At 43.8% G+C, this 22,625-nt stretch overlaps 1 protein-coding gene across 2 annotated transcripts in view; it reads left to right on the forward strand.

The window, feature by feature from the left end:
* PRCP (prolylcarboxypeptidase) overlaps positions 1-22,619 on the forward strand; it is a 25,345-nt gene extending 2,726 nt beyond the window's left edge. Inside the window, exons 4-9 of one of the 2 annotated variants that reach the window (XM_025191660.1) lie at positions 942-1,123; positions 4,869-5,026; positions 7,111-7,283; positions 10,356-10,520; positions 11,873-12,060; positions 20,858-22,619. In XM_025191660.1, coding sequence (XP_025047445.1) covers positions 942-1,123; positions 4,869-5,026; positions 7,111-7,283; positions 10,356-10,520; positions 11,873-12,060; positions 20,858-21,062 — 1,071 coding nt within the window. In that variant the 3' untranslated portion in view covers positions 21,063-22,619. Of the gene's footprint in view, positions 1-941; positions 1,124-4,868; positions 5,027-7,110; positions 7,284-10,355; positions 10,521-11,872; positions 12,061-12,926; positions 13,393-20,857 lie in introns of those variants that run through there. The other variant, XM_025191661.1, reaches the window with a different exon arrangement.
* The last annotated feature ends 6 nt before the right edge of the window (positions 22,620-22,625 follow it).

Consider the following 22,625-nt stretch of genomic DNA (forward strand, 5'->3'; position numbering starts at 1 on the left):
GAATTGGATGCTTTCTTGCTTGTGGCCTAAATCCTGCCTGTTTATACACACAACTATTAACTAGGCAGTAACTATTTGGATGAGTAGGATTTGGGGTTATTTCTGCTAAGACACATGCCCAGAAACCCACATTTACCCTATTTTCTTGCATACAAAATGCCTCCAAATACAATACATACCTTGTTCTTTGGAAGGCAGAATGGGGGTGGGTGGGGAGGGAGTGGAGAGGAGAGAGATTCCCTCCTAGAGTGAGATGGCTGTCCTGTCTTACCCCCCCACTGCAGTCATAGCTGATTTGTGCAACTTGAGTAAGTCCTCTTGGATGCATAGAGTAATACATAGGAAGGGTGGTCCCAGGAAGTTCAGACTATCTTCTGGTATGCCATGCTTCCTGGACACTGTCGCGTGAGGTTAGACCTCAGATCCTTGCAAGGATAGTAATAAGTCTGTTAGTTCTTTATAAAAGTTCCTGTAAATAAAGCATTGCTTCCATGTCCCAAGCTCATCAGGATACTACTGACAACTCATTTGCTGCTTCAGGCACAAGGTACTGTGCTCAGCTAATAGCTATGGTTGTGAGGAGTTTAATGCAGGACTACACCATCTTGGAAGCTGCATGACATGCATGGTGTCTCCAGGCTTGTCTCTTTCTGTGAAGACTCTTTTCCTGCTCAAAGCATGCATCCCAATTTTGGGGTTTGATTTTTAGAGGAAAATGGTATTTTGTGAGATATTATAATACACCATTGTAGTATTCACTAAAGCATCCATGTATTTCTAGATTTTTTTTTTTTACCAATACTTGCAGAGTTCATTTTAATACACTATCAAAATGTTATCACACCTGGTATGGGACTAGACAGCTCACAAACTTTTGCTGCTGGAAAATCAAAGATTTTCTTTGAAAATGTCCTATACTATACAATACACTTTTGTTTCAGGATTCCAAACATCTGAATTACTTGACATCAGAGCAAGCTTTGGCAGACTTTGCAATACTAATTCAGCACATCAGGAAGACAATCCCAGGAGCCCAAAACACTCCTGTGATTGCCATAGGGGGGTCATATGGAGGGATGCTTGCAGCCTGGCTTAGAATGAAATATCCTCATGTAGTAGATGGGTGAGTATTCTTATCCTGCTCAAACCTAGAACAATATTGGCTTATAAAAATGTCATCTGACTAAGACATTAATGGATCAGTTAAGAAGACAGATTCTTTCCACACAGAACTTGTGTAACTCGTAAGCCAGGGGCAGGCAGTTATTTTGAGTGGAGGGCCGCTTAGCCAGTTTTGGCAGGCTGTGGGGGGCCCTTCCCCCTGGTCACCATCTTGGGACCAATGTCCCAGGGCCAGCACCAGTGAGGTGCAGGCTGGCAGGGGTCGCTGGGCTGGGCTGCACCAGCAGGTTGGGGGGAGCTGGCCCAGCTCCATAGAGCCCCTGCTGGCTGGGACCCCACACTCCTGCCACCCTGCTCTGGGCTCCACCGACACTGGCCCCAGGGCACTGGTGCTGGCCCCGTGCTCCCACTGGCTCCCTACCTGCTCATGCCCAGTGCCCCCCAGCCCTGCGGTAGAGGTGGCGGGGCAGCACACAGCCCCGACCAGCTTCTTCCCTGCTGGCAAGCAGGGGATGCTGAGTGTAGGGGAAAAGTGGCTCCTCGCCTGCCCCATGGCCAGCGCCCCGCATTGCAGGAGCTTACAGCTTGTGCGAGGCTGTCCAGAGCAGGCACAGGCAGCCCCAGGTAGGCTGCGAGCGGCTGCAGCGCAGGGCACAGGGCAGGTGAGGGCTGCTCATCCCCGTGCTCAGCACCAGCTTGTAACCCACTCCTGCTGCCAGCCTGGCAGTGGGACTGGCTTTTACAACGGGGGCGAGTGGGGGGGGGGCGGGCAGCCGCTGTTGCGTTCGTGAACCAGCCTTGTGCAGATTGCGAGTGGCTGCGGCGCAGGGCTCTGGCTATGGGGCGGGCAAGGGGCTGCTTCTCTCTGCGCAGGGAAAGGAGCCCATGGAAAAGCTGAGAGCAGGGGAGGGAAGCGAACCCCACCCCATGCCCAGTGCCCTGTGCTGCAGGTGCTCGCAGCCTGCATGAGGCTGTCTGGAGTGGGTACAGGCAGCCCCACGTGGGCTACAAACAGCTTCAACACATGGCACCGGGTGTGGGCAGGGAGGGGTGCTCCCTCCACCCCTTCTGCACTACTTCCTTGCCCAGGGTTCTCCCTTCCCCCCCCCCCCCCCCCCCCTCCCCTGGGTCCTATTGCCCTTTGTTCCTGTCATTTTTAACAGGAACCAAGGGCAGAAAAATATTAATTTTTCTGAATTTTTTTTTTAAGGGCTCTGCAGGCCAGATAAAATAGCCTTGCAGGCTGGATTTGGCCTGCGGGCCATATTTTGCCCACCCCTGGTCTTAGCATTATGGAGTCATTGAGAGAAGCCCCATAATTTTAAAGCTGAATTAAATTTGTCTTGCAGTAAACTTGAATAACTTCTCCAAATTTCAAAACAGGGTATAATCAAATACTGAATTTTGAAGAATTTCAGGTAGCTCTGGCTTGAGATGCAGTTAGTTTAAAACATGGCCCTTAAGCTTGGCTTTTTGAGTCTTGTTTGTTTGTGTTGTTTTTTTGTTTGAGCGATATCTTTTATTGGATCAACTGTGTAGTTGGGAGCATGAATGATGTGCCCCTCCTGAGGCTGGGGGAGCACAGTGATGACCCGCAGGTGGTGGGAGCGTGGCGGTGGTAAGCGATGGGTGGTGAGTGGGGACCACCTGCAGCCGCTGGTGGCTGCATTGGTAGGGGGGGGGCAACTGCCTACAGAAGCCAGTGGCCGCTTTGGCAGCCAATCTCCCCATGCCCTCCCCATGTGTTGCCTGTGGCTGGGAGAGATCTTACATAAACTTTTGGGCACAAGATACCCTTCTTCACATTCCATTCCAGTTTCCAGAAAGTAGAAAACTAACAGTTTAGTGTGCAGGGAAATGTTGGATCTGTCTTTCCCCCTAGGATGATTCTGAAATTTTATTAATAGGCAAAAAAAGGTGTTTTTAATGTAATAGATAATTTGCTCACTGGATTTCTTGGCAAATAACAGATTGGTTTACTCTAGTGGCTTGTGTTCCCTATTCAGGCCAGGTTTTTCCTTGGGTTAGATAAGGGAAAACTATAAAAGTTGGAACTGTCCCACTCAGCTGACTTATTTCCTGAAAATGAGATGGGTAGAGGGGCAAAGGGGTGCTTTGGGTTGAAGACTCTACCTCTCTTATAATGGAAACAGAATGAGTCCCTGGGGACTACCTATGGTGAGAGAAGAAGGGTTTATGTAAGATTTTTTTCCTATGGTGGGATAGGAAGGGTCTCCATAAGATAATAGAGAGCAGAAGCTTTCTTTTTGGTGCTGAGAAATGAGGAACTCTTGTCTTTCCTCATCAAATGGCTGAACCTGAGCCAGTCAGTCTCCTTTGCCCTCTTGCAGATAGGCAGTTAGGAGAGCAGTGCAGCTGTTTGGCGCTTACCCTGCTTGCACTAGTAAAGTCCATGTAACCAGCTGTCGGAAGGGATGAGTAATGAACTGGTTTTCTTATTCTATGGCCCACTTCAGAGTTTGCAGTTATGGAGTAGGAAGGTTTTTTAGTGATTTTTCTCTGTATCGCACATAGTCATCTGGGGCTTTCATGTTCTAGGCCAGTGGTGCTCAACCTGTTTGCCCCACAGGCCAGACAAGTGACATGTGGCTGGTCTGAGGGTTGGTCTGTGCACCAGAGTCAGGCCCTAGGGCAAGGGTTGGCAATGTTTGTGCCTATCGTTCATACAGCCTGTGAAAACTTTTTTGAAGTGTTGCTGTTCTGAGTTCAGTTGGCAGTGATGGCATTTTGTTGGGGTAGTGATTTTTACTGATTGTGAAAATGTACATGGGCACCTGAATAAACCCATGAGCACCATGTTGGGAACAGCTGCCCAGGGGGCTTGGCATTGCTGCCTCCTGCCCCCGTGCACTGGGATTAGGCTTTAGGGCCCTGGCACCACCCCCACCCTGCTCTGTCGGCTGGGATTGGGCACCTGATCCAGTTTGCAGGGCCCAGGGTTCCCCAGGGCTTGGGAAATTTGGTACTATGGGAACAGTAGCACAGGTCCTACCCCCACTCCACCAAATTTCTGGACCCGTGCAGAGCCCCATGGGCTGGATCTAGACCATGTGCTGAAGGCTGAGCATCCCTGGTCTAGGCACCCAGTACTTCTTGCTTTGATATCAAGCCTACCATAGGACTTCCCTCTGTCTCCCACCACAGGGTTTCTCTTAAGGGTATAGCACTGGTCTGAGACTTGGGAGTTTGGTGTTCAGTCCTCAGGTGTGCAGTGGGCTTCTTGTATGCATGATAGACAAGTCATTTTAATTCCTCAATGCCAAGATTCTCCATCTGCAATACAGAGGTGATCATTCCTCCCCTTTTTTCTTCTCTGTCTTTAGATATAGGGGTTTACAGCTCAAAGCTTTCTCTTTACTCTGTGTTTGTACAATATGTAGCACAATGGAGCCCCAGTCTCTAGCTGTTACTGTACAAATACCAGTGAGTGTGCATGAAGAACTTGCATGTCTTAATTGGGATCTAACACTAATTTGTCTTGTACTTGCATGGATTTGCAAAAAGCTTACTTAAGTCCAAGTTTGTCAAGAGTGAATGTTGTACCTGAATTATAGATTATAGGTATAGTTTCTTTTTTGGGGGAGAGGGGTGATAAACACTTAAGACGTACCTTTTTAATTGTCCAGTAGCTGTGAGGAGGTTCTGACACACAGACAAGTTCATTTTGAAGAGGTGCCAAAGGTATATTTCACCAAATAAATATGACTTATTGTCTCTGTTTACAGAGCTCTTGCAGCCTCAGCCCCAATATGGCAGTTTCAGGATTTGGTTCCCTGCAGTGTTTTCAACAGGATAGTGACTAACGACTTCAAGAAGAGTGGGAAAGGCTGTTCAGAAAGCATCCGAAATTCTTGGGAGGCTATTAAACGTGTCTCCTCTACAGGTAAGCAGTTACCAATGCCACCTCAGCATTTGTGCTCTTCCAAGAATTATGCATCTCAGGCAGTTTACACTGTGACTCTTTGGGTAATTTCACAGCATTTGTAAGTCTGTAGACCGTGATAGCCTCATGTGCATCAGAGTGGTTTTTCAGACTTTAACTTTCCTGGCTGTGGATTTTTGCATGTTTTTCAATCAAAATTAAACTTTTCTAAAGAGAATTTGTGGTGATTAATTTATTTTTAATGTGTAGACAGAAATAGACAAGACATTATCATATTACACGAACTCAGTCTCTGAAATGGAAGGCACTTTAGATTTTTTTTTCTTTTTTTAAACTTTAAGACACAGAAACAAGTTTCCATACTACCTGAGCATGGGTTTCTCTACCTTACTCACCAGGGGCCACAGCTTTTTGGCTAAGCAAAGTCACTAATGTACTCGCTAGTTTCGTTCTAGAAATTGTTCTCTGTCTGAAAGGAATGGGTCAAAAAAAGAGAATATCCACCAAGCTTCTGAAGTGTCTTCATCAACCCTTCAAAAAGTGACACCAATTAGTTCTGTTCCTATGGCAAAAATGTTTAATTTGATCACAGTTGTATAGCTTCTACACTCTGGTTCAAAATCCAGATCCAAGTTTCTCTGAACACTTGGGAAGATTACAATTTGAAACTAGATCGAAACTAGAACAGCAGGTTTGGGTTCCCTCTTTCCCCAATTCCAGCTTGGTGTAACACAGGAGGAAAGGCAACTTTTTTTTTTAATTTGTGAAAAGTGGTGATGGAAAAGCAGAGGTTAAAGAGTCTGTTTTCTTTTTAAACAAACTTGGATACTGTATTTTCTCTCGTACAACACACCCCTTGTATAATGTACCCCTGTTCTTGAAAAGGCAGCATGAAGATCTTACTTGGGTAAGTAATTGAGTAGCAGCAGTCGCTAGTGAGCTGCGCCTGCTGTCAGCCATGTGAACAGGATGCGATCTGAAGACTGCTGGCACGCCAGGCGTAGAGCTGTGTGCTGGGTCCAAAGCTGTGCTCCAGGTCTGGCGCTGTAGCTTGATCTGGCACACTGGGTTTGGGATTGCATTCTGGGTCTTGCCATTGACCGACCTATTTTGCTGGCCTGATCTGATGTGTAGGGCCATGTCATCCAGCTCAGGGACTACCCACAGATTCAGAAATTTGCTGGCAGAAAAATTAATACACGCTGTCACTGCTCCCCTGCTGCCAAATTGTTATGTGAGGAAAATATGGATCCCCAGAAACTTCCACCAGCTGGCTTTAGGTGGAAAAGATATGTAATATGTGAGAGAATACACTATAAGTGGAGGAAAATAGAGAGCACTTCTTAACTGGGCATTGTAACCATAGCCAACATGTGTGGGGGGGGGCACAAGGGGGCTGATTTTTGTGCTGCCAGTGGCTGCAGGTCATCCCTGCCTGCTGCTGTCCCACCACCACTGCCTGCAGGTGGTTGCCATGCCCCCCAAGCTGTGGGAGGCATGCATTGTTCATGATTGTAACCACATATACCTTTACTCTAGGGCAAGGAGTTCAGATAGGGACACAGCCTGATTTTTGCATTGTTACTTCCTTACTGGTCCTATTCAGAATCCTCTGGGAGCAATACTATAATGTAGCTTACAAGTACAGGAAACTGAATCTGCAGCATTGTTAGGCAGGTGAAATGAGGGAAGGAAGGGCAAGCAGAGTTGTTTTATCTACTGAGAGCTGTACACCCTCAACTAATAAGTTTGACATTTTCTTTTAAAAGGACTGTTGATTTGTATTCTGCTCAATCTCTTAATGTTTTAGATGCCAGCATTTGAAGACAGATTGACATTACCTTAATGTTTTTCAGTAGTGATTCACTCAAATGGATTGTGGATTCAATTTTATGTTGGTATACATACACTATAGCACAGTGGATTCATTATGCTAAGGGAAATGTTTATATGGGGCTGCTAGAGATCAACTGTTTTAACAGCAACATATTGGACTTCTGAGGTTCTCTCCATAATCTTAATGATTCACCAACTGACTTTAAGTACATTAAATACTAAAATCTTCTTCGTGCTTTCTCACTTAGGTGAAGGCTTGCAGTGGCTTTCCAGTGCATTTCACTTATGTAGCCCATTGAAATCCTCACAAGATGCTGCTGCATTGAAAGCTTGGCTGAGTGAGACGTGGGTAAATTTGGCAATGGTAAACTATCCATATAAAGCTGACTTCTTGCAGCCTCTGCCTGCTTGGCCTATTCAGGTAATGGAGCACATACAGCTTCTATAGTTAACGTGGTTCACCTTGCAAAGCGCTAATTTATTAAAGTTTAGTTCAGAAGTGAACAAAAACAAATCGGCCCAAGTGCATTTAAAAAAACAACAAAAAAAAAAAAAAAACCCGAAAAAAGGAGGAGCCGGTCCTGCCAGAGGTCAAGTATTTCAAACTTGAACTTCAGTAAATATAAGGGAATTTAAACAAGGCTAATTGTCACCAACTCTCCACCTCTGTCACCTTTCTAGTGTTAGCCCTTATTGCTAATCTCATTGTTTGTGATTTTTGTCTTCTAGATCCCATTTGGGATTCCAGAGTGCTTCATTGCATTCTTTTTGAACGTGTACTTTGTCCTCCTTTCAACTTTCCACATGCTTTCCTTGTAGCCTTCCATTTATGTAGTGCCACTTACTACACTCCCCCTGAGTAAATTCCCTCTTAAGGGTGCAGGCACAGTGTGATTTACTGCAGATCTTGATTCTGTAGTAAGGAGTAGATCTACAACCAGCTCTCCCAAGGTAGCTTTGTCTGCAGTAAGCACTGTTTGAGCATCTGGCCACAAGGTGGCAGGGAAGCCAGTTTGAATTGAGCAAGTAGAGGAAATGTCTACAGGAAGGGAGGCACAATTGGTATACCAGCCTGCAGTTATTCCTTACTTTCTCAGGGGTAACTTAACCCTGCAGCAAAATGATTTGCAGTGCTGAAAGGCAGTACGTCTTGTGTCCACTCCACTTCTACCATGAAATAAAATCTGCTTGCTTTGTGCACACAGCAGACTTACAATATCCTGAATATTGCCTTGCTTTTCCCTTGTTAGTCCATGACCACATTTCTGTGTTGGTTGAAACTGCTGGGTAATATGGATGATAAGTGAAATTGAGAGAAATCAGAACATGTATTGTCTTGTAATAAACCTAAGTGCCAAACAGAAAAATTGTTGCATCTGTCTTGGTTAGATTTGACTAAGAGAGGGAAGGAAATTCACCTGTCTTGTGTAGCTGTCCCATCTCTTTAAATGCCTTCTATGCTATTTTAGTTCTGTTGTCAGTCTAAACAGCTGGAGGAATGCACTTTACCTTCTGATCTCCTACCCTGGAATCTGCTTTTGCATCATTGTTAGAGGGAGCTCAAAGGTTTGAGCAAGATGCAGTGACTCAGTAAGATGTAAAATAGAAAATCCTTCTGTGTTTGTTCTGGCACTTCTAACGTATGACCTCTCAGGGTGGTTTAAGCTGTTTAGGTACTTTCTCTGAAATGGGAGCTCTAATGACAAAACTAATGTGATTATCTGAGTGAGGGTGAAAAGGATATTGAGAGCTTAGGGGAAGAAAATCTGTTAGAATAGCTGAATGTATCTGCTTAATCCGTTCTCTAATGTGGGAGGAAGGTGCCCTCTGGGGAGTGATTGCTCTCTCTGCCTCTACCCCTGTTTGATCTGCAGAGGTAAAGCTGTCTGCAGCTCTTTATTCCCTTATCTTTACCTTCAGCAGTCCACACTGGCACTAGGAGTGACCTTTGAGAGCCTGTAATTGTTCCGAATTGCTTACTGAACTAGCCGAGCGACAAAGCCCTCTTAAAGTGATGATAGAGTATTTGTTAACTTGTTCTTTGACCTGGTTTGCACAAGGAAGAAAGCGGGTGGGGGGGTGCTTGCGTGCAACTCTTTTCTTGTGTATAAGATGTATTCTCCCCCCCTCAGCCCAGAAGTCTAAAATTACACATCAAAATTATGTAATGAAAATAACTGAAATTGTTGGGTCACTTTTATTACAAAATTCAGTTAGATTTCTCTTAGCTTTAGCATTTTGTGTTTTGGGGCATGCATCTCTCTCATAAATGGGTGTCTTATACAGCAGAAAATATGGTAGCTAGCATGTAGTAACTAACATATTGTGGAAAACTTAGATATCTTCCACCCAAGTTAGCAGGCTGAGGCAAAGACTTCAGGGAGAACTGGGGGGTTGCTTTTACCCCTGCAAATTGCCTTGTTTTCACAAGCATCCTGCATTGTATTAGTTGCCACATTATCTAAAGCACCTTTTTGCTAGGGGCACTTACTGCTTGTTTTGCCCAACTCTGAGATGGCAAATCCTGATCAGCACTAGCAGCAGCTCTCCTTGACTTCAGTAAAAACTAGAGCTGCTTTCAGCATTTGGGGGGGGCAGGGGAGGGGGGGGAAACTGTAGTCTATTGGCCCCTCCCAAGCCCAGTGTAAATCCATAAAAGAACAAGGGGAAGGACACTCGGCGAGCATTCCCTCTTTCCCCATGATCCTTCTTGCAGGGAGGATAAGGACAGGGTTTGCCACTTCACCTCCCATTACAAGCTACAGAGCTTGTCCCCAAGCCACCTATATCCTAGGGGATCATCAAGAGTTGAGGCATTTGCTCATGCTCTTATGCTCTAGCTGTGTTAGCCCTGGGGCTCTCTTGGCTCTTTGACAGGAGTCATGCCACTCTTGCACAAAAGGAGCAAGGGCAGTGGGGACTCTGATGGATGTGCTCCACTTGTTCAAATCCAGTCCTCACTTGGTGCAGGGCTGCCCAATGGGTCCATCACCTTCTGCATATAGGCCCCAACCCTATTTAAGGTCCTCCAAGGTGAGGTCCATGTCAAGGAAACAACTGCTCACTTCTGTTTGTACAAAGGGATAGATACATTATGGGGATGGACCTAAATGTGATCAACCATATGTATGTAATTAACCATACTTGGGGCTTCTGGAATTCTTCAGCAGTATAATGCATTCTTCCATCTTCTAGTATGTCTTTCAGATTTGAATAAATAAAAGAGAAACCCCACACCCACTATGATGACAAATAGTATTAGTTTAAATGAGAGAAATCCTCAGTGTGGTGATTTTATTTTGTGTGTTTGTGCGCGCGTGACTTATTCCTAGTATGGTAACTCTTGGGATCTCCTCACTTTGGATCAGAGCCCATGTCCCTAGGTAATGACAAACTTGCACCTTCCCTTACTTGTTCCTAGTCTTGTTAGATTTGATCTTCAGTCTGTATCAAGAGTTTCATTACAGACCTTTTCCCCTTTCTCTTGTCATAGGTGGTTTGCAAGTTCCTGAAAGATCCCAGTCTGTCAGACAAACTATTGCTACAGAACATTTTCCAGGCAGTAAATATCTACTACAATTACTCAGGAGTTGCATCGTGCCTTAACATATCTCATACTGCAACAAAGAACCTTGGGGAAGTGGGCTGGTACTATCAGGTAAATACTTGATAAACCTTTTCAAAATGTTTGACCTTGGAGGTTTTTTTTTTGGTTTTTGTTTTTTAAACCAGAGCTGATGTGAATTCTCAGTTCTTGCTGTCAGACACTTTGAACTTTCTATTAATACAAGGGGCCAGATACCTGAAATTATATCAGCAAGTTATTTTTAATGTGGTGCAAGGTATGCCAGTATCCACCAGCTGAGGTTCTGACTCTAAATGAGTATGGCCTAAAACTAAATAAATATAGGTATTCTAGAGCAGTGGTTCTCAACCTTTTTTTTTTTCCCCTGTCAGGACCCATTTTTACACATTGGCCAGTCCCTACCCAGTGCCCCTCACTTCTGACCCACTACCCCCCAGCCCCTCAGTGTGTAGGGCAGGGGAAGCATGGGGGGCACAAGCAGCCCCTTGCAGGCTGGAACTCTGCCAGCCTGCAAAGGAAAAGCTGCAGGTTCCCACATTTTTCTTTCTCCTTTAAAGGAGAATCCATTTAAAACTTGTTCATGACCCTTTCATATATTCTTGCACCCCACCTTTGGGTCATGGCCCATGGGTTGAGAAATGCTGTAGAGAGCATGGGTTGTGACTAGTTTTAACTTGATGATTTGGCCTTCCCAACAAGAGTTTTAGATCAACTAAACTAGATCATGAGTTAAAAATATTATTTTTGTCTTTATTGGTGAAGCCTTAGCAGAAGAAAAGGGAGGATGGGGGTGAAATCTCTTTAAATGACACAAGAACAAGGTTAGGTAGTGGTTCAAAGAAACATGAGCTCCCATTGACAACCATCTACTTAATTAATCATCAGAGAGCATCTAATTCAAGTAGTAGTAAAAAATATCATAGCGCTACTTGCCTTGTGAAGTGCTCTGTGGTAGGTCTAAAGATGTTACCCATTTTTCCCAGCCTATAGGCAGGGAACTAGGCATATAAGAGGGAAGTGGTTTGCCCAAGGAAGAACCCTGATCCTTGGCATTTGTTATATGGTTTGGTTTCTGTTCTGTTTTTATTGGGACCAAATATTAAGTCATATAAAAAAATCCTAATTTTACTACATCAAAAACACTTTACTGTTTTCATATTGGATCCTAAGATCTAATATGAAAATGGTAAAGTGATTTTGGTGTAGTACAATAGCTGCTTCTAGTCTGCCTCAGGTCAGTGAAAAGATTTGCTCATGATCTATGTTTAAATACTCGGTAAATATCTATTTCATCATTGAAAGCATTAAAGGAATCTATGGAGCTTTCCTCTTTAAATATGCTGGTTGCAGCTTTAGAAACAGAATAAAGTGTCCCTGGCAGAGGTGATTACCTGTTCCTTGTTCCCATGCTTTTCCTTTTATAGGCTTGCACGGAGATGGTGATGCCCATGTGCACAGATGGTGTCAATGACATGTTTGAGCCTCAGAAGTGGGATTTCCAGGCATTCTCTGAAGAGTGTTTCAAACTGTGGGGCGTGAGGCCTCGTCCATCATGGATTACTTCAGTTTATGGAGGGAAGAACATCAGTTCTCACAGTAACATCATTTTCAGGTTAGTTTGCTTCATTTCCTGCAGTGGCCCCCTCCACCAAAATGGGTTACCAGCACAGAGAGAATCTTAGACTTGGAGCATCAAAAGCCATCCGCCTTTATCATTTGAGTTGAAGAAAGTTTTGGACTGCTGTTGCACCCAGTGGGTAGGCAGTGCCAGGAGTCTGCATGGTCAGAAGGACAAATGCTTCCCTTGGTGCTAATGCTGAGGTTGAGGCCGGCATGTGCATCTCTGAAACGAGAATTTGGTTCATGCATTTGCTGAAAACTACTTTGTTCCCATGAAGAATCGGTCTCATCTCTTGGCTGCAACTGTGTTCAGTGTCTCAGGTTTACTTGCTGATAAGGCTGTCCTGCATTCCAGCTAAAGCAGCATGTCAGTCCTTCCTAGGTAAACTGAAAACCACAGACTCCAACACATGGAGTCCATCACCCGCTTGTTGCCTCTGTTCTGAGCTGGAGCAACCTTTTCTCCTTCTAAATAAAGGGAAGCTTCTGGCAACTCTCTAGAAAGCTTTAGCCTTGGGCCCAGAAAGTAGGAACCAGATGCTAGTTTCCATCTCAAGCCTTCTGTTGCCTTGCCTGAGGCTCAGTCCTGTAGTGGCGGTCCTGTGCTGTGCCTCTGGCCTTGCCTTTAGGGCTGTATGTATGAATGAGTGAGGGTTTGATTATACTGCCGAATCAAAATAATGAAGAGAGAATTTTGGTTTGAAATCAACCTATACTGTTTCGTGGTTTTTTTTTTTTTTTTTTTTTTGTTTTGTTTTGTTTTTGTTTTTTTTAATTTTCTTTTCTTGCCAAAACAAAATGCTGACAATTTCATTACACATAGTGAAGTGTGTAACTTGATAAGATGTTCTGTTTTAGGTGCTTGTGTAGCTCTTCATTTCCGTGGCTTCTGAGTCCAGTGGAGCTGGAGAAAGTGGGGGTAGTACCTGGAAGCTGGGAGGCTAGAAGGCTCACCACAGAAATGGAAGAACTGGGTTAAATTCTCTCCTCTGCTGAAGGGGATTGCAACCATCTACATCTCCCACCTCTGAGGAGATAGCATTAACCACCAGACTAGAGGCCATTCTGGAGTAGGGGGCTCTCAATGGGCATTTATACACATACATTTTTGTGCTCCAGTGAGCTGACATGCACTATGCAGTGTTATGTGCAGTCATATAAGCAGCAAAATGCATGTTGGCACGCAGAAAATGGCAGCAATGCACTTTTGAACTGAAATGCCTTTGTTTTTAGTTCAAAATCTCCTACCAATAAACTTGTCCCACTTTGTAAATACAGCCATTCACAGGAGTGGGTGTTGGAGCTCAGCTCTTCCCCTCCCCAGCTGAGTGTCTAAACCATCAGGCTAGAGTCCTTCCCTCTCCATGTATTATGATGTGGAACACCTCTAACACGAGGGACTGAGGATGACCCCTTAAAACACTTCAGAGCCTGCCTGTTAAAATACTCAGCTTGTGCTATTCTAGGGATGGCACTCCTGCATGCTGTCAAAGTCTACACATCCTTGTTCTCCCTAGGGTTCGATGTCCTTTTGTCTATTAGATCTTTCTGGACCCTTTTTAACAGGCATGCTCAAGACTCGCCTCTTTTGCCATCTGAGAGACCCGAAGGCTAATCCCTTTTAAATCATCTTCTACTCTCTCCCTTTCCAAATGGTCAATTTCCAGTGCAGATTCCCCATGTCTTGTGTGCTCATGCTGGAATGAAATCTTCCCATATACACCCAGCCTATGATTCCCATTGATTATTTTAAGGAAAAACAGCATAATGCCTCTGCTCTGCTCTGGGTAGAAACGAGGATGTGGAAAAAATGAATTTACCCGAGTAAGAGTTAGCATAGTCATGGGGCTCTGTTCTTCATTGAGTAGCTAGCAAATAGCTTTGACAGACTTCTCTGGTCAGGATGGAAATGAAATGATACAGTGGAGAAGTAAAAGATTATAAACATCCAAATACTTTTGGAAATTATTCTTACTAAAATAAGGAAAGCAACACCTTACTTCTATAATGCTTGAGACTTAAAATAGTATTGGCCTTCTGGGCTCCCAAATGGTAGTTATTCCATATGTAGCAATCTGGATCTCATTCCCTTTTCCATTCCTTTTTTTTTTCTTTTTAACTTAAAATATTTTTGTTGTAACTGTATGAACGGCTCTCCTGAGGAAGCTGTAAATCTAATACTACAAAATAGTAGCTCTGTGTCATTCCAAAATACCCCCATGAATATTAATTGCAACAAAACGGCTCCAGAAAATAAATATTTTGTCACTGTGTACTTGCTGGTTTTTGTTCAACATCCTCCTTCTTTGTTTCTAACACTGATAAATGGAAGCTACTTTAAAATGATCCACTTTTGCTGTACTTGTAGCTGAGTGATGATATGAATTCTGAACGGATAGAAATGGACTGGTCCACGAGATTTAGTAAATGCCACCTTGCCATCTAGCAAACACATTTCCCACACATTTAGAGCTTATGGTCTTAGATGTTCCAAATCTTTGTACTGATTTCTTACAGTTGGCAGTTCAGAGCAATACCCCTCTGTACTATCATTCAAGTTGTGCAAGTTCTTTTCTAAAAGGAACTTCTTTACACAAGTCAGAATTAGTCTTTGGGGCTTGCTTTAAAATACACAGCTATTTACTGAGAAGTCCTGGCTTGAATTGGGGATTTATTTTCTGGAGTTCAGCCTGTAACATTGGTTTGCTTGGCTCCAAAAACCTATTGCTTTTCTCTCTTGTTTGTGTCTTGCTGTTTCTGGCCCAGCAGGGCATCTGCTCCAAAGTGAGAAAATCTGTACTTTGATAGTAAACTTTTTTTAAATAAGCAAATTAAATGGATTTGTTTTTTCGTTTCTGCAGATTGTTGCTTGTTCTCATTTTAAGAGTCCATAAACCTATGCACTATGATTCTGCTTCATAAATTGACAGATGAGCAAACAAACCTGTCAAATCTTTAAGAATTTTTGCCAGTTTAGAGAGCTTGAAACCAGAAATCCTTGAAAGTAACCAAATGAACGAAGAAAAGAAATAAGTGCTTTGCACACGATATTTTGGATCTCAAGCTAGGTTATTTCCCTTCAAACAGACACAATACATTTTAGATGGATACTTTTATCCTGAAGGACCGCAAAGTGCTTCACAGAAAATCTCTATTCCCACCCTGGAGATCTAGCCCCCTGTGGTGTAGCATATATTAGCTGCTTAAGTGCCAGGCAACTTGTGCATCAGTTCAAGATGTGAAGGGAAGAATACTGTATCTTAATGGAACTACTGTAGGGTTGATATTTTGCAGGCAAGAATGTAGCGCAACAGATTTGGTCAGGATACTGGAATTGATGTCCCCAGTGGGGCAAAATGGACCTGCAGGTTTATAATAAAAACAATCGTACTGACTTTTCTCATCTACAAGTGCTGCTGGCATCAGTGTTGGGTATATAGGTTACTGCTGTATTGGTCTCATTAAAGCTTGCAATTTAAAGAGATTTTTTGCAGAAACCTTCTTGGTCTAATAAGATACCATGCCTCTACCAAGAGCACTAGTTTGCATCAGTGTCTCTTACCATCACAAAGGAAAACTAGTACTGATTTAGGAATTCTTTTTTTTTTTTTTTAAAGTAGGGTTGGAAGGAACTTTTAAAGTCTAATCCAGCTGCTGCTCAAGGCAGGATCATCTCTAAACTATCCCAACCAAGCATCTGTCCAACCTGCTCTTGAAAACTTCTAGGGGTGGAGATTCCACAGCTTCTCTAGGTAACTTGTTCCAATGCTTGACCAGCCTGAGGCCCTCTCTACATGTTACAGGTATTGCACAATTCACTGGTTAATTGTGCAGTTAGCTGAAACCGGCTGCACATGTGAAGTACCAGTCATTCCATAAAAAGCTCTAATGAGCTATAATGTTAGACCTCAAAAAGGTGTACTAACTTTATAGCTGGCTAGTATCCAGCTTTAACTTGCATGTGTAGCAGGGTCTCCCCTGCAGCTAGGAGCCCTGTCAGCTAACCCAGCTCCCAGCTGCAGGAGTGCCCCATACCTAGCTGGGGCTGGAAGCCCTGCAACTGGGGGGACTCGGTCCCAGCAGTGCCCCATGGCTGCTGGGACCCAAGAGTCCTGCAGCTGTGGACACTGGGTCCTAGCAGCTGTAGGGTGCAGCTGCAGCTTCCCAGCCCTGGGTGTGCATGGAGTCCCCATGGCTTGGAGTGCCCTCACTGTGAGGGGGCTCTTGGCTGCAGGAGCTCACTGCTTGCTGGTGTAGGGGGAGCCCAGGATTGGCCCTGGCAATAAAGTGCAATCGGATCTAATGCCCAATCCCACAACCATGCCTCCTGCCGTGCAAGTGTGGCATGGCTTGAAGTGTGACTGTTGTAACTTTGTGCATTAGATCCCATTGGCAGACAAAATTTATCTAGGTAAATCTGATATCTTTTATTAGACTAACTAAAATAGTTGGAAAAATTCTTCTTTGCAAGCTTTTGGGTACAAACACCCTTCAGTCTGAGGAAGTCTGCAGTTGTTTTGTGCTCTTCCTGGACAGAAAAGAATTGGATCCCATTGCGCTTCTACCTGCACATGTATAGGGCCCTTCAATCAGAAAACGCCGCCTTCTCTCCAGCCTACACTTTCTCTGCTACATCTTGAGGCCATTGTTGCTAGTCCTGTCTCCTCTAGCCATAGAAAACAATCCATCTCTGTCTTCTCTTTATTTGCCCTTTGTTTGAAGGGAGGATGGGGATGGGAGCTTTTCTCAGTGGGATGTTTCTTGGGGTAAAGATCCTTTATGAACTGTTTTGTAGTGGACCAGGATAAAAACCTTGATGGCTCTGGAAAATAGTACCTTTTTAAACTGAAAACTTGAATCTCCAAAACCTCAGCAGGACCCTCCTGCTGATTTGCATCTCTTTTTGGAACAGAGTGGCTGGCACTTGAATATTGCTTCCCTTGGATAAAAAGTATTTGCCTGTTCTTCACTTAATGACTTTGGTTCTTTCTTTTTATGATAGTATAACCTCATAAATCTGGCATTCTTGGGACCTAGCACCTGCCAGAAATTTGAAAATTCTGGATTTTTGAGACCCCGTGCGACTGGTGCTCTGGAACCAGCCACCGCTGCTGCTACCCCTGTCCAAACGCAGTGGGGGAAGCCTGCACGTGGTGGCTATCGCTGCCATCCACTACTCTGCACCGTTGTTCTGTGTGCAGTTGCTGCTCCAGCACTGGCTGCCGCTACTTCCCAGTGCAGTGCGTCTTTAAAAGTGCTGGATTTTTGAGAATTTCAGAATTTTGACAACTGGATTTATAAGGTTTATACTATATTATTACTGTTGAATTCTTTACTTTCAACCAACTTTAAACCTCAGTGCTGCAAGGTGGTCTGCAAGCCATTTCAGCATGTGTTGAAAAGCTCATTGGCACTGAAGTAAATAAGCCTACCCACATGCTTAAAGTTTAAGCATGTGCTTAAGTAAATTACTGGGTAAGCGTACTTGGCATCTTCCAGGCTAAGGCCCCTAATGAGCATCACTTCTCAGACTACGTCAATGCTGTCCGTGCCATCAGTGCATAGGTTGGCCGGAACCTTAGATGAAGCAGCCAGAAGTTCCTGTGAAAGCCAGAAATGGTGTTGTTTCCCTGCAGCATGCTTAATTTCCATGTGACTGGGACCAAGAGATCCAAGTCAGTCTACCTCATGGGTCTCTCGGCAACTCAACACACTGTTGCTAGGGCACTGTGCTGATTCAGACGACCTTTTAAATCAAATGCATTTTGCTTATTGTGCCGCTCTTTGTATGTTTTTTTGGTTTTGTGAATACAACTTTTTTTTTTTTTTATCCTGAGCCATACTAAGTTTCATTGAAATCCAAGAATTCTGGGGAGAAATGCAGGGTTTTCTGTGTGGATTTTGTTTTTCCTACTGAAGGGACACTAACACTGTTTAATTAAATCTTGGTCTGTTTTGTTTGTAGTTCTTAAGTGCTAGAAGCTGAAGGTAGAAACAAACATTTCTATTAAGTGGTGGTAACATTTCTTTTTAGCTGTGCAGCTATTGATAGTATAGAGACTTGTTCTGTTTTCCAGGAATAGTGTCTGCAATATTCAATTTCAACTTGCAGAATAAGTATAATAAAAGGACTTGCTTAAGTCATTCATTTTCTTGTGAGCAGTTGCATTGTTTTAATTGAAGACAGGGCATCACCTTTTAAAGACTAATTCAAAAAGGCATAAGCTTTCACTTTGTCAGATGCTATGAAATTGAATTGCAGAGGGCAGGGAGTTGAATAGAAAAGAACAAAGTAATTTAAATAGAAAGGGATAGGCCAAGGTGAGGAGGAAAGGGGGTGGGTTAAGCAAAGCTGCTTAACACATGGAGGGACATAATGGGTGTCTGCACACGTGCGGGGGAGGGATTTTCCCTGAGAGCCACTCTAATTAAAATGCCTGTAGCATCTTGTATATTCAGCATCCTGCATTTCAAAATGGTGGTGGGGGCACTTTAACTAAAGCTTACTTGACAAGATCAGCAGACTATTACACAAGTCTAATCGGAATGTGTTGGAGCACATGCAAAAGTGCCCAAGGTTTTATAAACCAATGAGATGTTGGTTTCTTTGCATTCAAAGAATTCAGTCTCTGAGATTCTACTTAATACAGTCTGTGGATGATTTCTTGTTTGTAATTGCACATTTTAAGTTGTTTTTTAAAGTTCTCACTGGTTAAGGATGGCTACTCTGAGATCAGCAATGAAATACTGACAAGTGCAAGGTACTGCACCTGGGGAAGAAGAACCAGCAGCAGACCTACAGGCTGGGCAACTCCCTTCTCATTGGCACAGAGGCAAAACAAGATCTTGGAGTCATTATTGATTCCAAGATGAACATGGGCTGCCAATGTGAGGACACAGTCAGTAAGGCTAACTGCACCTTGTCATGCATGATGAGCAGGTCCAAGGAGGTGATCCTCCCCATGTATCTGACACCGGTCAGGCCGCAGTTAGAGTACTGCATCCAGTTCTGGGCGCCACACTTCAGGAGGGATGTGGACAGCATCGAGAGGGTCCAGAGGAGGGCCACTCGCATGATCTGTGGACAGCAGGGCAGACCCTACGAGGAGAGGCTACAGGACCTGAACCTGTTCAGCCTCCACAAGAGAAGGCTGAGAGGGGATCTGGTGGCTGTCTATAAATTTACCAAGGGGGACCAGCAGAGAACAGGAGAGACCCTGTTCCCCTGAGCACTACCAGGAGTAACAAGGAATAATGGCCATAAGTTGACGGAGAGTAGGTTCAGGCTAGGCAGCAGGAGGTACTACTTGACAGTCGGGGTGGCTAGGATCCAGAACCAGCTTCCAAGGGAAGTGGTACTCACTCCTACCCTGGGGGTCTTCAAAAGGAGGCTAGATAATCGCCTAGTTGGGGTCGTTTGACCCCAGTGCTTTTTCCTGCCCAGGGCATGGGATCAGACTTGATGACCTGCTCACGTCCCTTCCAGCCCTACTAACTATGAAATGTCCAGGGAGGTTAAAGTGTTCTGCCCATTTGTGCCTGGAATTGATGTCAGATCCATTGTTTCTTTCATTTAGGGCCTGTCCCATCTGTCCAATGTAGACAAGAGGGACACTAAGCAGGTGATATACATGATATTAGTGGAAGAGCAGGTGAATGAACCCCAGATGTTAGTCACTGTTGTTTGGTTCAGTGATGTGATCTGTGTTGAGGGGGCACAGTGGGCATCTGGATCTGGCGCATGGCTTCCTGAGAATAGGAGTTAAGTGGTGTGTTTGGGGGCTACTTGTAAGCCAGGACAAGTTTGTCCCCTAAGGCTACCTTGATGTTTAAGAGGTTAGAGGTCACTAATGATGTGTTCAAGCTGGGGGCTGTAGACCACAACAAGAGGGATTCTGCTGCCCTTGTCATAGGGCTGCTATTGTAGCAGGTTGGAGCAGGGTCTGAATCTGACTTTGATTTGAGTGGCTATAGTCTTGGGATTGTATTGTAAATGCAGGAATCCCTGCTCCAGATTCCCAAGGTGTATATCCAGGTTGATGGACTCAGAGCAGATATAGTTGTAACCGACAGCTTGCTTTAAGCGGGAAAGAATGAGTGAGGATCACGTGCATTATCTAGTTAGTATTCACTACATTGCCACTTCCATCTGGAAGGATGGACATATGCTTACAGAGAGCATGAAGTGGCATGGACTCCTGAATGTGCTAAGGATCACAGGAGTTAGGCACTCCTTTGTTCAAATCCTGATTCTGCCAATGACTTGCTGTGTGAACCTGGGTAAATCACTTGGGACCTGTTCCAAAACCCATTAGGAAACTTCATATTGACTTAAAAAAACTTCATGTTGGGCTATCGGGGATTGATCTTTTAGCAGTGCTTATCTAAAGGGTTCTCAAACTAGGCACCTAAATCTTGTGAGCACGTGGAGATACTTAAGCATTTATCTCTATCCTGGTTCCCATCTGTCCAAAAGGAAGTTAACTCGCATTGTTTTAACAAAAGGTACTAAAAGAGGCAGGGTTTTTTAATTGTTCAGTACAGAAAGAATAAAATGGAGAAAGATTTATATCACTTAGCACAAATGCCACTCAAGTCATTCTATTCTGAACAGGCAGTATTTCTGTTGACAGCTTACCTATTTGGATGTGAATTTGTAAAAGAAAGCTGCTAAATTCCCCCAGTAATTTTTAATTAGGATGATCTTCAGGTTCTCTTGTAAGCCATTTTGGTTGCACTTTCAACTATTGAGTTGATTCAACTTAACAGCTATTTAATTTCTCTTCCAGCAATGGCAGACTGGATCCATGGTCTGGAGGTGGAGTGACTCAGAACATCACAAACTCTTTAGTTGCCATTGTGATTCCTGAAGGAGCTCATCACTTGGACCTGCGCAGCAGTAACCCTTGTGATCCCAAATCTGTGCGGCAAGCCCGGGCCTTGGAAGTTCACTATATGAAGCAATGGATTGAAAAGGCCAGACAAAGGCACTAAAGTGGCTACAGTAACTGCCATCATTACCTCCCATTGACTTTAGTGGGTGCAGGATCAGGCCTTCATTGCAGTTACATACAGTCTTTTCACCTGTGCTTCCTTTTTTCCTTTAATGCTTATATATACTCTTTCTCAGCACTGTGCCTGTCAGTGGGGGTAGGTAGGAGGTCAAAGTGTATGGGTTGAGCTGCCTGCTATAGCTTGCTTCCCTATTTTGCCACTATCAACTACTGTGGGTATCCTTTCTGCAACACCCCTGTTTTTGGCCTATTCCTGGAAGGCCTTATATCCTTACAAGATTAGCCTTCTTGTTGTTAATGAAATATGCATTATTAGACCAAGTCAATTCAGATCATTTGACTTCAAGTGGATTGAATATTAGGGACAGGTGCTCAGCTGGTATAAACTGTACAGGCTTAAATTTGGGGTGTGGAATGCAGTAATTTTGGAGAGGGAACAAAACTACGTTGGGATATTGGTTTGTGGGAGAGAGTTATTTTTAAGCCAAACTTTGGGACTCTGCCAGAAAATAGGTACACATTTTTTCATGTTTTTCAACAGTTTGTTAACCAAAGTTGTCATGTGTGACTTTTTTTGTTTTTCCTTTCTGATCACTACAAAGCTTTTTTTTTTTTTTTTTTTTTTTTTTTTTTTTTTTTTTTTTTTTTTTTTTTTCTGATTTAATTCTTTGAATGTCTGGCTGGGTATAACTTCTGTTTTGTTCTCCTTCCTTCCCTGCTGCTTCCCTTACCCCTATGATACCAGCCACTGTGGTAGTGTTAGAAAAATCCTGGGTATTTTCATCCCCTCTCTCTTGTTGCTGTCTTACAAATACTTAGTTTTTTCCAAGGCAGCACTGGGCAACTCCAGATTGTTCTCTTGAAGAGTGACAAATAATTGAGGTTGTGCCTTGTTTTCTTTTTCTTCTGTCTATTGATGAGATTCTGCATGGTCTGGTAACTGATGGTGCTTTAATAAAAGCCTTTAAAATTGTTTGTAGGACAAACTATTTGGAACACAGAATAGAGCTCTCCTGTTGGGAGAGTATTAGCCTGAAAGTGGGAGGCTGTGCTCAGCAGGCCAGGTGCACTCCAAGGCTTTTTATAGAGCTTCTAAAAGAGTCAACCAGCCCCTAGTCATGGAGACTGTATATTTGATATTAATAAATGATTGAGGCAAGTCCCTTCATTTTCCAGCTTCAGCTTCATTCGTACTGAAACCCTTCTTCCATAGGCTAATAAGGCTGGGCCATCCATTCCAGATAAGCTGAACACCATGCATAACCCAAGTCTCTTAACATCCCAGTTCCAGTTTCTCAGCTTTTTTTGCTGCTATGCCTCCTACAGTGTGCTTGTTTTCTTTTCTCCAGTTCTGTTTCTGTTCCCAGAAAGTGGCAGAAGATAGTGTGCCTCATTCTGAACCTTTTTTTTTTTTTTTTTTTTTTTTTTTTTTTTTTTACACTTCAGTAAATCTGGTTCCTCTTGTTGGTGGAACTCTTGGCTTATCCCTGTTTTGCTCCAGTGTTCTAGGAAAGGTTGCTTTGAACAAGGAGGCCTTTGTTCC

Source organism: Alligator sinensis, unplaced genomic scaffold (genome assembly GCF_000455745.1).
Source record: "Alligator sinensis unplaced genomic scaffold, ASM45574v1 scaffold1028_1, whole genome shotgun sequence".
Taxonomy (NCBI): domain Eukaryota; kingdom Metazoa; phylum Chordata; order Crocodylia; family Alligatoridae; genus Alligator; species Alligator sinensis.